At 46.1% G+C, this 16,584-nt stretch overlaps 1 protein-coding gene across 5 annotated transcripts; it reads right to left on the reverse strand.

Moving 5' to 3' along the window:
- Nucleotides 1–821: 821 nt before the first annotated feature.
- LOC119953759 (zinc transporter ZIP3-like) lies at nt 822–16,420 on the reverse strand. Of its 5 annotated transcripts, none has more exons than XM_038778348.1 (3): nt 16,348–16,420; nt 11,002–11,396; nt 1,410–2,150 (listed from the first exon to the last, which is right to left on the reverse strand). In XM_038778348.1, the coding sequence occupies exons 2-3, from the start codon at nt 11,206–11,208 to the stop codon at nt 1,410–1,412; spliced, it is 948 nt and encodes a 315-aa protein (XP_038634276.1). In that variant the 5' UTR covers nt 11,209–11,396; nt 16,348–16,420. The 5 variants fall into 5 exon arrangements, with proteins under 5 accessions (XP_038634279.1, XP_038634276.1, XP_038634277.1 ...); XM_038778349.1 differs by lacking the exon at nt 16,348–16,420 and adding an exon at nt 16,123–16,210; XM_038778350.1 differs by lacking the exon at nt 16,348–16,420 and adding an exon at nt 15,986–16,034.
- Nucleotides 16,421–16,584: the final 164 nt, after the last annotated feature.

The following is a 16,584-nucleotide window of genomic DNA, read 5'->3' on the forward strand; positions in this document are numbered from 1 at the left end:
CTCATCGAGGGTTATTCAGTGTCAGCAGGCTGCGAACCGGAGAGGATGGGGATGAAAAATCAGAGTCCTCGCACAACTCCCACAATATGTCGTGTTTTTAAAAAATAAATGTAGGGTAACCAATTATTTTTTCCAATTAAGGGGCAATTTAACGTGGCCAATCCACCGAGCCTGCACATCTTTGGGTTGTGGGGGTGAAACCCACGCAAACACGGGGAGAATGTGCAAACTCCACACGGACAGTGACCCAGAGCCAGGATTGAACCAGGGACCTCGGCGCCGTGAGGCAGCAATGCCAACCACTGTGCCACCATGCTGCCCTATATGTTGTGTTTTTAATAGGCGATCAACATAGGTAGTTGGAATCGTGGTGACGTTTTCCCCTCCTTAGTTCGGGCCACGAGTTATGACTTTAACCCCCAGACTGTCTGACATCTGCAAACTCTTTTCTTTATAAATTTAGATTACCCAATTCATTTTTTTTCCAATTAAGGGGCAATTTAGCGTGGCCAATCCACCTACCCTGCACATCTTTTGGGTTGTGGGGGCGAAACCCACGCAAACACAGGGAGAATGTGCAAACTCCACACGGGCAGTGACCCAGAGCCAGGATCGAACCTGGGACCTCGGCGCCGTGAGGCTGCAGGGTTAACCCACTGCGCTGCTGATATCTGCAAACTCAATACAAAAAGACGGGATTCTCCTGCTCGTGACACAATATGGAAAATATATCATTCCTGTAAATTTTCTTAATTTTGACACTGGCACTCCATTTTAGTACGAAGGAGCAATAGAGAAACACACCAGATCACAAGACCCAATTCTATCAAAAACACAACCCTGCAGAAGTTTGTTTAATGCTTACAAATACATTTTCTGCCTAAAAGCCACTGCAGTCAGGAGGGAATTCAATGCATACGCTTTGAAAAACTCAGCAATAATTTAAACCTTATATGGTAGTCACATACATAGACATATTCAGCAGTATTGTTACTAGGATCTCTGTAAACTATGATGGGCATGTGAACCAACAGTTGTAACAGTCAGCAGTGATCACTCATTTCCGCAGAAACCACTGGGTAACACTAGGTTGACATACTGATGGACGTAATTTCAGGTTAATTAAGAATAACACGAGATATACTGGCACACTGTTATAGTGCAATGGTTTAAGTTTGTTTTATAAAAATCCCTATTGCTCACTGGCATTCAATAAACCCAATGTCAAGCCTGTGCAGCATACTTGAAGCAAACATAAATCCAGGTAGCTATTTACAGTGACCCTGGTTATTGTACTATGTCCCACAAACGTAAGAGATTAGAAAATACTAAAACTGTGATCTGAGATAGTAATCAAACACCCTGATCATGTGCCTTAGTTGTAGTGAAAGTTGAACCAAGACAAAATGTTACCATTTTAGAAATACAAACCCAGCCAGCAGTGCATAGCCCAGGATCAGAGAAAGCACTTTCAGAAGGCGGTCGTGCTTGTCTTCAAACTCTTTCACCAGAATTTCAAAGAAAGTGACAAACAGGAAGGTGCCAGCCGCAAAGCCCTGCAGCAGGACTGATGCGATGTGACTGCCAAAGCTGTCAGCACTCTGGATGCCCATCCCAATGCCTATCCCAGCTGGTATCATTGCACTGACCATCAGCGCCAGTTTCAGGGCGTCTTTCATCAGTAGGCCTCCTTTGGCCATGCTTACCCCCAGCGCCACAGCGGCCAGCGTCTCATGAACTGCCACTCCGATGAACAGATTGACGACCTTTGCTCCTTCCTCCTGCAAGCCCAAGGCCAAGCCCTCGAACACAGAGTGGGCAGACAAGGCAAACACCAGGCTGAGCAAGCGCAAAGGGTTGGAGCGGGGCACATCAGACATGTTCAAGGAATGGCTGTGCGAGTGGGAGCTGCGGCTGTACAGACTGCTTTGACCTCGCCCCGGTGAAATGAAGGGGCTCTCGTACTCTGAATCACTGCCGCCCTCTGACCCTGCATTGAATGTCTCCAAGTCAATGAAAGATGGCTTCTCCTTTCGAAACGTCAGAATTAATTGCTCGATAAAAATCGTCAGAAAGAATCCCACCATCATCATTGTCTCACCCAGCGGATAGTCAGTCGATATGTTTCCACTTTTAAGTACCTCTTGAACCTGCAACAGGAAGTTAACAATCGGTGGGACAAAGTTTTAAATTGAGCAGTGAACAGAATGATGAATAAGACTAGTAAACATTTCTCCACAAGGTGGCTCATTTCGCACATTGTAACTAATATTTACGGTGACCGTTTTTGGAAAAATTATCTAGTGGGAAACTCCTTCGCTTCTAGGTTTAAAAAAAATAGGAACTGAGGCCTCTTGGTGATTTACTCGGCAAATTCAGAGTGTAATTCAACGAGGGAGTTGACTTTGCTAATCTCAGCTCGTGACGGGAAAGCGGATCCAATTTGTTTTTATGCCCCTGGATGGGGAAAAAGGAAATTAAAAATAATCCAGTTTTCACCCTTCTGGTTTCTAGTTTTCGAAATGGTGAACTCCAGCTGAAATTGACATTGCACTGGGGGAGGTGGGATGGGGGGGGGGGGGGGGGGGGGGGAGGTGGGTCAGGGTGAAGGTGGGATGCGGGGTGAAGGTGGGATGGGGGGAAGGTGGGAAGGGGGAGGGGGAGGTGGGAGGTGGGAAGGGGAGGGGGAGGGTGGGACGGGGTGGGGGAAGGTGGGATGGGGGGGAAGGTGGGATGGGGGGGGGAGGGAACGCTCTCTGGCACATGGTTGTAGTGCAATGGTATAAGTTTGTTTTCAAAAGATCCCTATTGCTCACTGGCATTCAATGAACCCAGTGTCGAATTCCCTGCACATACACATCAATAACAGTCCCCAGGGTGCGACACTGCAAGGCAGTTAGGACAGGTTAACTGTACCCCAGTAATGATGTGGAGATGCCGGCGTTGGACTGGGGTGAGCACAGTAAGAAGTCTTACAACACCAGGTTAAAGCCCAATAGGTTTATTTCAAATCACTAGCTTTCGGAGCACTGCTCCTTCCTCAGGTGAATTCACCTGATGAAGGACTCTGAAAGCTATTGCTTGAAACAAACATGTTGGACTTTAACCTGGTGTTGTAAGACTTCTTACTGTGCGGACCCCAGTAAATCAGCACAAATGAAAGGGAAAATGCTGGAAAATCTCAGCAAATCTGGCAGCATCTGTAGGGAGAGAAACGAGCTAACGTTTCGAGTCCGATGACTCTTTGTTAAAGCTCTCCCTACAGATGCTGCCAGACTTGATGAGATTTTCCAGCATTTTCCCTTTCGTTTCAGATTCCAGCATCCGCAGTAATTAGCTTTTCTTAAGTCAGCACAAATACTGAGTATTTTGCACTCTATTGGTTTCTGTGCTCGTGTGTCAATTCTTTTAGTATGCGGAGGAACACAGAATGACTAAGTGAGGGCATTCAGCAACAGATCCCAAAAGGTTTTGTTACTTTTTCCAAGCAATCATGCCTCTGTGAATAAATGTGGCATAAATGACACTGGCGTTTCCCTCCAGAAATAACAGCCTAAAGTGATAACAATGCACATTTATAGAAGATGAGATCAATACAAGGTCTGCACTCCTTCACAGCTGTATCTGTCTGCATATATACAGCACTCTTCACAGAACATGTCACAGCTAATGGTACGTTTTGAAGTGTAACAATGTTACCTCTAAACTGCACAGAAACCCAAAAGACCCCATGCACAAACTGGCATTGTTAAATTACTGCATGTATGGATGTGCCAAGGAAAGTTTAAAGGGACTACACACTTATAGAGTCCAGCGCCGGTAAACAAGTTAGAGGGTACGTTGTGCAGTCTCTGTTATAATGTATGATAGGGGGTAGTCAATTTCCACACAGCAAAGTTCAACAATCATCATTGTCATCATGAAAAGAAAAGATTTGCATTTGTATGGCGCCTTTACAGATGTTAAACACCTTTCCGAAGGGCAGTCGCTATTGTAATGTAGGAGCCGATCATGTGATTGTGATATTGACGGAGGGATAAACATTGGACAAAACGCCAAGGAGAAATCCCCTGCTCTTCTGTGAATCAGTGCCATGGGATCTTTTACATCACCCAAGGGCAGACGGGGTTCTCGGTTTAATCTCATATCCAAAAGATGGCACCTCCGACACAGCAGCATTCCCTCAGTACTGCACTGGGGTATCAGCGTAGATTTACACATTCAAGCCCCAGTGTGGATCTTGGACCCACAGCTTTGTGGCCAAGTAGAGAGACTGTTACCAGCTGAACCTCAGCTGACCATGGGGACTGGGAGACTGGTTGGTGCTGTGCCTTGACTATCAATCCAGCCCCAATCAATGGAATACAATTTTTATTCTCCAGAGGTGAACGGGAGAAATAAGCGAACAAGTTTACATAAGCTCAAATCTGTCCAACTTGCTGCAAATTCACAGTGCCCAATTGGACTTCCATCAGATTTACTGCACAGAAACAGGCCATTCGGCCTGATGGCACTACGCTCCACATGAACTTTCTCCAGTCCTTAGGAACATAGGAGCAGGAGCAGGCTATTCGGCCTGGCAAGCCTGCTCCTCCATTCAATTAGATCATGGCTAATCAGCGACCTCAACTTCATCTTCCTGCTTTATAAGAACAGAACGAGGAGCAGGAGTGGCCAATTCAGCCCCTCGAGCCTGCTCCATCATTCAATACGATCAGAGTTGATCTCCTCTTGGCCTCAACTCCGCCGTCCTGCCCGTTCTCCATACCCCTTCAACCTATTACTAATCTAAAAATCTGTCTATCTGCTCTTTATATTTACTCAGTCCGGGCACGCTGTGGTAGTGAATTCCACAGATTCACAACCCTTTGAGAGAAGTAACTTCTCCTCATCTCTGTTTTAAATCTGCTATCCCTTATCCTTAAACTATGGCCTATCGTTCTAGATTGCCCCAGAAGAGGAAGCATCCACTTCATGTCTACTTTGTCAATACCTGTTAGCATCTTGTACAAAACCTTGGTACGGCCACATTTGGAGCACTGTGTGCAGTTCTGGTCGCCTCATTTTAGGAAGGATGTGGAAGCTTTGGAAAAGGTGCAAAGGAGATTTACCAGGATGTTGCCTGGAATGGAGAGTGGGTCTTACGAGGAAAGGTTGAGGGTGCTAGGCCTTTTCTCATTAGAACGGAGAAGGATGAGGGGTGACTTGATAGAGGTTTATAAGATGATCAGGGGAATAGATAGAGTAGACAGTCAGAGACTTTTTCCCCGGGTGGAACAAACCATTACAAGGGAACATAAATTTAAGGTGAATGGTGGAAGATATAGGGGGAATGTCAGAGGTAGGTTCTTTACCCAGAGGGTAGTGGGGGCATGGAATGCACTGCCTGTGGAAGTAGTTGAATCGGAAACATTAGGGACCTTCAAGCGGCTATTGGATAGGTACATGGATTACGGTAGAATAATGGAGTGTTGATTCATTTGTTCTTAAGGGCAGCACGGTAGCATTGTGGATAGCACAATTGCTTCACAGCTCCAGGGTCTCGGGTTCGATTCCGGCTTGGGTCACTGTCTGAGCGGAGTCTGCACATCCTCCCCGTGTGTGCGTGGGTTTCCTCTGGGTGCTCCGGTTTCCTCCCACAGTTCAAAGATCTGCAGGTTAGGTGGATTGGCCATGATAAATTGCCCTCAGTGTCCAAAATTGCTCTTAGTGTTGGATGGGGTTACTGGGTTATGGGGAGAGGGTGGAGGTGTTGACCTTGGGTAGGGTGCTCTTTCCAAGAGCAGGTGCCGACTCGATGGGCCGAATGGCCTCCTTCTGCACTATAAATTCTATGATAATCTATGATTAATCTAGGATAAAGGTTCGGCACAACATCGTGGGCCGAAGGGCCTGTTCTGTGCTGAATTTTTCTATGTATACCTCAATTAAGATCGCCTCTCATTCTTCTAAACTCTAGAGAGTATCAGCCTAAATTGCTCAATCTCTCTTCATAAAACAAACCCTCATCTGTGGAATCAATCTGGTGAACCTCCTCTGAACTGCCTCTAATACAACTGCATCTATCCTCAAACAAAGGGTCCAAAACTATACACAGTATCGCAGAGGCGGTACAATTGCGGGAACATAGAGTCATAGAATTTACAGTGCAGAAGGAGGCCATTCGGCCCTTCGAGTCTGCACCTTGGAAAGGGCACCCTCCACCCTATCCCCATAACACAGTAACTCCACCGAACCTTTTTGGACTCGAAGGACAATTTAGCATGGCCAATCCACCTAACCTGTACATCTTTGGATTGTGGGAGGAAACCAGAACACCCGGAGGAAACCCACAGACACGGGGACAACGTGCAGACTGCGCACAGACAGTGACCCGGGAATCGAACCTGGGACCCTGGAGCTGTGAAGCAACTGGGCTGCCCACAAATTTCTGCAATTCATGCACGAGGACACTCAGATCCCCTTACACTAAAGCACTCTAACGTTTCTCTCCATTTAGATAATAAGTTGCCTTTCCATCCAAAATGGATAACCTCACACTTATTCACATTAAACTCCATCTGCCAAATTTTGACCCACTCACCTAACCTATCAAGATCCATTTGTGTCTGCGTGGGTTTCGCCCCCACAACCCAAAAATGTGCAGAGTAGGTGGATTGGCCATGCTAAATTGCCCCTTAATTGGAAAAAATAATTGGGTAATCTAAATTTTTTTTAAAAGATCCATTTGTAAATGTCTTATTTCCTCATATGCAACTTACTATCCCACCTATTTTAGTGTCACCTGCAAATTTGGCTGTAGTACCTTCTATCCCTACATCCAAGTCATCTTCATATGCTTTCTTCGCCTAACCCTATCATAATCAAGGATCCCTCCCACACGGCTTACTCACTCTTCCAACTTCTTCCATCAGGCAGGAGATACAGAACGTGCAGATACAGGTGCGATACAGGAGATACAGAAGATCCAGATACAGAACACGCACGAACAGACTCAAAAACAGCTTCTTCCCCACTGTCACCAGACTCCTAAATGACCCTTTTATGGACTGACCTCATTAACACTACACCCTGTATGCTTCATCCGATGCCAGTGCTTATGTAGTTACATTGTATATCTTGTGTTGCCCTATTATGCATTTTCTTTTATTCCCTTTTCTTCCCATGTACTTAATGATCTGTTGAGCTGCTCGCTGAAAAATACTTTTCACTGTACCTCGAAACACGTGACAATAATCCAATCCAATCCCAGTATATCCTTCAATTCCTTTCCCCTCATTTGTTTATTTAGCTTCTATGTATTCACCGCAACTGCTCCTTGTGGTAGCAAGTTGCACATTTTAACTATTCTAGACCACATCAGTGCTTCAGACTGTTACCACACGGTCAGCCTCACTCAGAGAAACCAAAAGGATCGACTGGCGATAAAAGCAGTCCAGGCATTAAAGCATGTTTTTAATCAGGTTTACACTCATGAAATGTGGGCATTGCTGGTAAGGCCATCATTTAGTGCCCGTCCCAAAATGCCCTTGAGAAGATGGTAGCGAACTGCCTTCTTGAATGGCTGAAGTCAGTGTGTTGAAGGTGCTGCTGCAGTGCCATTAGGTAGTGAGTTCCAGGATTTTGGCCCAGTGATGGTGAAGGGACAGTGTTATAGTTCCAAGCCTGGATGCTGCAAGACCTGGAGAGGAACCCGCAGCTGGTGTTGTTCCCATGAGCCCGCTGTCCTCGTCTTTCATGGTGTTAGAGGTTTGGAATTTGAGTTATCGTCTTTCTATCTTATGTCCCAGGAACGCTCAAAATATACATTGAAAAAGCGCATGGTATCCTCTACTTCCAAGCACGTACAACCTCAAAGGGTGTTACAATCTCGCTTCATTTAGGTCTGTCATAATAGAAGGCACTATTTATAGCATGGAGAATGCACCATTAGGCAAGAGTGGAAAAGATGGATTTCAATCCATCTGACCATCTTCACAGAATACACAGGTCACTGTTAACATTCCTCAGTTAATTTACCTGCTAAGTGCTTGATCAACTTCCTCGTTATACAAATACGGCCTTTTAACAAATCAACTCAAATTCACCAGTAGCTGGAGAATTTAGCAATTTAGCAAAAGGCTGGGCTGGTTTAGCACACTGGGCTAAATCGCTGGCTTTGAAAGCAGACCAAGGCAGGCCAGCAGTACGGTTCAATTCCCGTACCAGCCTCCCCGAACAGGCGCTGGAATGTGGCGACTAGGGGATTTTCACAGTAACCTCATTGAAGCCTACTTGTGACAATAAGCGATTTTCATTCATTCAAGTTACATTTATGCAACACTGTTAAAATAACAAGGAGCGGGCAGCACGGTGGCCTAGTGGTTAGCACAACCGTCTCACGGCGCTGAGGTCCCAGGTTCGATCCCGGCTCTGGGTCACCGTCCGTATGGAGTTTGCACATTCTCCCCGTGTTTGCGTGGGTTTCGCCCCCACAACCCAAAAAAAAAAATGTGCAGAGTAGGTGGATTGGCCACGCTAAATTGCCCCTTAATTGGAAAAAATAATTGGGTAACCTAAATTTATTTTAAAAAATAAATAAATAACAAGGAGCTACACATAAGTGCTATCAGACAAACTTTGAGATTGTCAGAAAACAATGGCAAGAAAACGTATGCCATGCAAAAACTGAATGCAGCTGTGTCGGCCTTTAAGGCTGGATGTAATTTCTCTTTGCAGCTTTGTTTAATGGATCGACCAATGCACTGGCCATTGTGGAGCCTGCACATTTTCGGAATAACTGAGCTGAAACATTGTGCAATATCAACTTGCATTTATATAGCACCTTTAATATAGTAATACATTCCAAGGCACTTCATGGGAGCGTTTGCAAACAAAGTCTGTACCACATAAGGTAACATCAGGGCAGATTGCCAAAACTGGTCAAAGGGGTAGATATTGAGGAGCGCCTTAATGGAGAAGAGAGATGTAGGATGGCACAAAGGGGATTCCAAAGCTTAGGGACCAGACAGCTGAGGAATGATTGCCAATGGTGAAGCGATTAAAATCAGAAAGGGCAGCACGATAGCAGAGTGGGGCAGCACGGTAGCACAGTGATTAGCACTGTGGCTTAACAGCGCCAGGGTCCCAGGTTCGATTCCCTGCTGGGTCACTGTCTGTGCAGAGTCTGCACGTTCTCCCCGCATCTGCGTGGGTTTCCACCGGCTGCTCCGGTTTCCTCCCACAGTCCAAAGACGTGCAGGTTAGGTGGACTGGCCATGCTAAATTGCCCTTAGTGTCCAAAAAGGTTAGGAGGGTTATTGGGTTACGGGGGTAGGGTGGAAGCGAGGGCTTAAAGTGGGTTGGTGCAGACGCGATGGGCCAAATGGCCTCCTTCTGCACTGTATGTTCTATGTAAAAACACTATGGATTGTAGTAAGGTTGGAGAAGATCACAGAGATAGGGAGTGGTGAGTCCATGGAGGGGTTTGAAAACAAGAATGCGTATTTTGTTTTAAGAGATGGCATGAGGCATGCAAACGTATGAAGAATGAGGTGAGGCAATAGAAAATAAAGAGTGTGCAGGAACAGAGGTTCCCGAGGATAAATGTGCACAAATTGTTGCAAGGTGCAGAGTGGGATGAGAAAGTGGTTCATAAAGGATATGGATCCTGAACTTTATTAGTAGCAGCATAGAGTACAAAAGCAAGGAAGTTATGGTGAACCTTCATAACATTTTGGTTTGGCCTTAACTGGAGCACCCTGGGCACCACATTAGGAAGGATGCAAACATTTGAGATAGGATGCAGAAAAAATTATTGAAACAGTTCCAGGGAGGAGGGATTTCAGTGGACAGATTAGAGAAGCTAGGGCTGTTCTCCTTAAAGATAAGAAGATTAAGAGTAGATTTGATAAAGGTGTTCAAAATTAAGATGGGTCTGGATGGAGACAAACTGTTCCCACTGTCAGAAAGATCGAGAATGAAAGGACACTGATGGAAAGTGAATAGTAAAAGAACGAACAGGGCGGCACAGTGGGTAGCACTGCTGCCTCACAGCCCAGGTACAATTCTGGCCTTGGGTGACTCTCTGTATGGTGTTTGTGCACGTTCTCCCCATGTCTGTGTGGGTTTCCTCCGGGTGCTCCGGTTTCCTCCCACAAGTCCAAAGATGTGCAGGTTAGGTGGATTGGCCTTGTTAAATTCTCCCTTAGTGTCCAAAGATGTGCAGGTTAGATGGGGTTACAGGGTTAGGGGGATAGGGTGGGGGAGTGGATCTAGGTAGGGTGCTCTTTTGGAGGGTCGGTGCAGACCCGATGAGCCAAATGGCCTCCTTCTGCACTGCAGGGATTCCATGGTTCTATGGTAATTGCCATATAAGCAAAATATTTATTTAGATACACTGCAAATTGTTATTTGCCTGAGAGTGCAGTGAAGTAAATTCAATCTTGGCTTTGAATGAGAACTGAATAAGCAACTTTAGAAAAAAAAAAGTTGAAGTGCTACAGTAAAAGGACAGGCAGGAGAGTGGGAGAGTCAAAGCTGCTGAGAGTGAGTAGTCGAAGGGGCTAAACAGCCTGCTTCCATGCTGTAAGCATTATATGGTTTTAAAAATGCATTTATTGCTCATCTATTTAGGCTCAAATTGGAATTTCACATCACAAACACATGCACTGGAGAACGCCAAACATGTGTAAAGAAAACAGTTTTGAATTGCTGATATTGTACCCGTCCAACTATTAGGTTCCCTCAGTTTTACAGGTGAGCCATAATGTTCCAGCAAGCTTTCTAATAGCAGACATAAAATAAAAGCAAATTGCTGCGGATGCTGGAATCTGAAACAAAAACAGAAAATGCTGGATATTCTCAGCAGGTCTGATGGCAGCTGTGGAGAGAGAAGGGAGTTAAGACTTCAAGTCTGGATGACTCTTTGTCAAAGCTGAATCAGGCTATTCCTTAAAGTTTAACTCAATGGATTTTGACCTGCAAAGGATTCCGCCATCAAAGACAATTAGCAGTCCTCACCTTTTCCCTTACAATTGGCAACAAAGCATTGAAGCAGGTAGCCAGAAATACTCCACCACCAAACGCGCTGCAAAGTGAGAGCACCTTCTTGGACTTGTGTGCTTTCTCATAGTCAATTTGGATCAGTCGAACGGGTAACAGGGTGCCCAACATCATCAGTATGAAGACCCCAGCCATGCAGAGGAATTTAGTCACCAAAATATTCATCTTCAAATCAGAGTTATGTGGGATCGCCTTTTAGGAGTCTGGATTCAAGGACGCAAGAGATTAAAGTGCTCAACTTTCAATTACACCATCGACTTCTGTCCTCTCTCATTTTTGCTCTCCAAGAAAAGGGCAGAACAGTTCCAGTGAACCTCTCTGATGACCTGTGAATCCCTCCAAATTAATTGTACCTAAGGAGAGAAACAAGTAGTGACAACATCAGTTTCTTTTCTTCATTGCAATGTTCACTTATGTTGGGTCACGCGAGTTTCTGTTTAACACATTAGCCACTGGCGCCTGGTGCGAGGCAGAGGAGTGTAGCACATGGGATGACTGAACTGATTGCAGTCATGTCAATTGCACACGATGATTGCATTGGAATTTAAACGTATATTCTGATGGGTTTAGTATAGATTCAGTCAGAGATTTGGGTGTTGCTGGTTTATTGTCCACCTTTAACAGTCTTCTAGGAAGTGGCGGTGTGCAGCCTCCTTGACAATTGACAGGCTTTCCCTGCCGCTTCACAGAGCAGTTTGTCGTGGGTCTGTACACAGACTGAATCAGGAGGGCAGATTTTCTTCCCTAAATGGGCAATGGTGATGTGCGTGTTTTTTTAAACCAACCAAGTGGCAGTTTCATGGTCGCCATTACTGATTCTAGCTTTTTCTTCCAGATTTATTTAATCAACTGAATTTGTTTCTTTTATTAAAAATAAATTTAGAGTACCTAATTCATTTTTTCCAATTAAGGGGCAATTTAGCGTGGCCGATCCACCTAACCTGCACATCTTTGGGTTGTGGGGGTGAGACCCACGCGTAGACATGGGGAGAATGTGCAAACTCCACGCGGGCAGTGACCCAGAGCCGGGATCGAACCTGGGTCCTCAGCGCCGCGAGGCAGCAGTGCTAACCACTGCGCCGCCGTGCTGCCCAAATCAACTGAATTTATGTTCCTCAGCTGCCACAGGATGATTTGAAGTTGTGTCTTCAGATGACTTATGGAATCCCTACAGTGCAGAAGGAGACAAACCGGCTCAGCAAGTCTGCACCGATCCTTTTAAAGAGCACCCTACCTAGGCCCACTTCCCCACCCCTATCCCCGTAACCCACCTAACCTCCTGGACACTCAGTGGCAATTTATCATGGCCAATCCACCTAACCTGCACATCTTTGGACTGTGGTAGGAAACCGGAGCACCCGGAGGAATCCCACGCAGACACGGGGAGAACGTGCAGACTCTGCACAGACAGTGACCCAAGGTTTGATTCAAACCTGGGTCTCCGGCGCTGTGAGACAGCAGTGCTAACCACAGTGTGACTGTGCCACCCTTCTCCTGGTCTCTGTTTACTAGTCCAGTAACTATACTACCAGTCAGTTAGTAGAGGAATAAGAAAAAGATGACACTCCCTACAAGCTGGAGAAAACTGATGCCCAGTCTGCAAATTATTTATTAAACACCATACCAACATGGATCAAAAAAATAACGGTTACTAAAAGTGACATTTAATTCCACTAGTGTCATCTAATCTTCAAGCAAAGTGACAATTTCTCCCGAGCCCCCATCAATGTGTTATTCCACTTCAGTATACACAGGACCTGATATCAGCAGATTTCTAGCTGTAACTGCTGGATAATGGTCAGAAATGGAAACCCTGGGAGATCACTTTCCATTCAGAATGCATAGAATTCAAATGCCAGGGGCACGGAGGGAAGCAGGGGGTGGGGGGGGGGGGAGGCAGTGGCATAGCGGTACTGTCATTGTAAACCAGAGACTCAGAGTAATGCTCCGGGGACCCAGGTTCAAATCCCGCCGCTGCAGATGGTGCAATTTCAATTCAATAAAAATCTGGAATAAAAAGTCTAAAGGTGACCATGAAACCATTGTCGCTTGTTGCAAAAACCCATCTGGTTCACTAATGTCCTTCAGGGAAGGAAATCTGTCGGCCTTACCTTGTTTGACCCAATGTGACTCCAGACCCACAGCAATGTGGTTGACTCTTAACTGTCCCAGAGGAATGGGCAATAATGCTGGCACTGCCTGCGGCACCCACGTCCCATGAACGAATAAAAAAAATACTATCAGCCTTTCAATAAAAATAAGTAATAGCAGAGAAACAGGATTTTTGGACTATCTGCAATATTCAGTATTGAAGTTGTACTGTATTTTAGAACCATAGAATTCCTAGGAGGTCATTCGGCCCGTACCAGCCTCCCCGAACAGGCGCCGGAATGTGGCGACAAGGAGCTTTTCACAGTAACTTCATTTGAAGCCTACTTGTGACAATAAGCGATTTTCATTCATTTCATTTCATGTCTGCACCAACCCTATCCCCCTAACCTGCACATCTTTGGACACTAAGGGGTAATTTAACATGCCCAATCCACCTAACCTGCATATCTTTGGACTGTGTGAGGAAACCCGAGCACCCGGAGGAAACCCACGCACACACGGGGAGAAAGTGCAAACTCCACACAGAGAATCTCTTAAGGTCAGAATTGAATCTGGCTCCTTGGTGCTGTGAAGCAGCAGTGCTAACCACTGTGCCGGTGCGCCACCCTTTTAACCGTTTGTTAACTGCTATATCATTTTTCATACTAAAAATACAATTAAAACCGTGCATCAACATTAACAGTGTGATTTACCCAAATCTTTCCAAAACATTTGTTTAATTTTTTTAAATTAAGGGGCAATTTAGCCTGGCCAATCCATCTACCCTGCACATCTTTGGGTTGTGGGGGTGAGACTCACGCAGACAAAGGGAGAATGTGCAAATTCCACACGGACAGTGACCCAGAGCCGGGATCAAACCTGGGTCCTCAGTGCCGTGAGGCAGCAGGGCTAACCACTGCGCCACAGTGCCATCCCCGATTTACCCAAATCGTACATGATAAGTTAATGATGACAATCTTTTTGCAAAGGAAATTATTACAGGGATCTCCATGCTGTTCAAGTTAGTGAATGCATTGTTCAGTGCAGAATAATTTAGTACGGTCCTGATTTTGACTTTGGGTCTCAACACTACAGGTTACAGATTGTGAAACATTCTGGGGTTAGAGCTGCCAATTGCTATTTATGGATTCCTCTGGGATGCAAGCATATGTACATTCTAGTCTGTCCAATACTTACTCTCCAGGCTCACACACATTAAGTACAGCCACTGGAAGCTAGATAATAATCATGGGTTGAAATGTCATCAACAACAGAAGTGCAGGAAAGTGGAGAAAATTAGAATGTACGAACTGGCTTATTGTCTCATTCAGATATGGAAATGCCAATGAAAACAGATCGTTCTAACACTTAACTGAGGTGCCTGCCATTGCTCAAAAAATTCCATTGATGATTTACACTGAGGAAGCCCCTTCTCCATGTCCATTCATACATCAGCAATCCTTGTACCTAAACTATCCAATGAACAAGAAAAATAGTAGGACGAGGACATATTGCCCTTCAAATGTGCTCCAAGAATCAATACGTTCATAGCTGATCTGCTACCTCAGCTTCATCTTATCTCACTGTCCCTTAATTCCCCAGTATTAAAAATCCATCAATCTCTGTCTTAATATACTCAGTCTGGGATTGAAATTTCCAAAGATTCACAACCATTTTAGAAGGGATTACAACTCAGTCCTAATCCTTTATCCTGAGATATCCTCCCAGGCCCATTAAGAATTTTATATATTTTATTTAGAGCACCTCATCTTGACTTCAGGGAAGCATCGGCATAGGCTAGTCAAACTCTCCTCATAGGATAATCTCCTCATCTCAGGAACTGGTCTAGTGAAGCTTCATTGCATTTCTTATCAGGAAAGTACATATTTTTTCGGAAAGGAGCCCAACAATACAAAAGTTAGAAGCAGAAGTAGCTCATTGAGCCCTTCCAGTCTGCTCCACCATTCAGTGAGATCATGGCTGATGGGCGACATATGACGCAGTGGTTAGCACTGCAGCCTCACGGCACCGAGGACCCGGGTTCGATCCCAGCCCCAGGTCATTGTCCGGGTGGAGTTTGTACATTCTCCCCGACAACCCAAAGATGTGTAGGCAGGTTAGGTGGATTGGCCAGGCTAAATTGCCCCCTAATCGGGGGGGGGGGGAATGAATTGGGTACTCTTAACTACTTTTTAAAAAGGAGATGGTTGATTGGAGTGTGGTTTAAACTCCACCTTCCTGTCTGCCCCTTCGTCCACCTTTCACTCCCTCATCGATCATAAATCTGTCCAGCTCAGTCTTGAATATATCCAATGACCCCACTGCTCTCTGGGGTAGAGAATTCCACAGGCTTAACTAGCCTCTGAGAGGAATAACATTGTCCTCATCTGCTGAATGGGAGGTCGCCAATGTTTTAAATGCTTCCAGCTATGGTGTAGCTGAGGTTTATTGTATTTGTGGGACTCTCCTACTCCAGTTGCCCCATCCAGGCCGACAGAACCATTCTATTTTCGAATTGCTTGCTGCGCCTGCCTGTTAACTTTTTCTGTGACTGAATCAAACATGATTAAAAGGAGCCGGCCATCTACATTCAATACCTTTTACACTCAGGTAGCTCCCTCCGCAGTGATGCCTCCCACAGTCAAACAGCCCGCAGCCCCGCACTAACCGCCCCGCCCCCGCAGAGTCCCCGACCGTGCGCTCTGATTGGACACTCACCAGCACCGGAAGCCAGCTCTCGCAGCCGATAGGTCCGTGCGCCCGTCAGTCAAACGTACCGGCCCGCCCCCTCTCCCAGCCAAGCCAGCCCCACCCCGCCGTCCCCGACCGTGCGCTCTGATTCGACACTCACCGGCACCGGAAGCCAGCTCTCGTAGCCGATAGGTCCGCGCGCCCGTCAGTCAGTCAAAGGGGCCGGCCCGCCCCTCGCCAGCCACGCCCCTCCACGCCCCCGCCGTCCCCGACCATGCGCTCTGATTGGACACTCACCGGCACCAGAAGCCAGCTCTCACAGCCGATAGGTCCGCGCGCCCGTCAGTCACAGAGACCGCCCCGCCCTCTCATCCAGCCCCACCCGCGCGCTATTCGTTCCCGTCCTCCCCGGCTTTAAATTAATTAATGGGGGGCGGTGGTGGATCTCAGTTTCTCGAATCGGAACATTTAAAAACAACAAGGGCGAAGGTTTCAGCTGTGAAAAGTCAAATTAATCCTCACCCTGCCCGGGTCGGGAATGTTCCTAAGCGCCTGGTGACAGTAAAATGTTTCCGACCGAGGAACAAAAGGAATGGAAAATGGTTCCGCTCCCAATTCCTTTACCCCCAATGGGGTGGAGGGAGATTACAAAGCTCAGCCCTGGCTGCTATTTAAAGGGGGGATTTTTCATTAAATATATTCATGGGGTGTGTGCATCGCTGAGAAGGGCAGCAGCATTTATTGCCCTCGAATTGAGTG

The sequence above is a fragment of the Scyliorhinus canicula genome, chromosome 18, assembly GCF_902713615.1.
Source record: "Scyliorhinus canicula chromosome 18, sScyCan1.1, whole genome shotgun sequence".
Classification (NCBI taxonomy): Eukaryota; Metazoa; Chordata; class Chondrichthyes; order Carcharhiniformes; family Scyliorhinidae; genus Scyliorhinus; species Scyliorhinus canicula.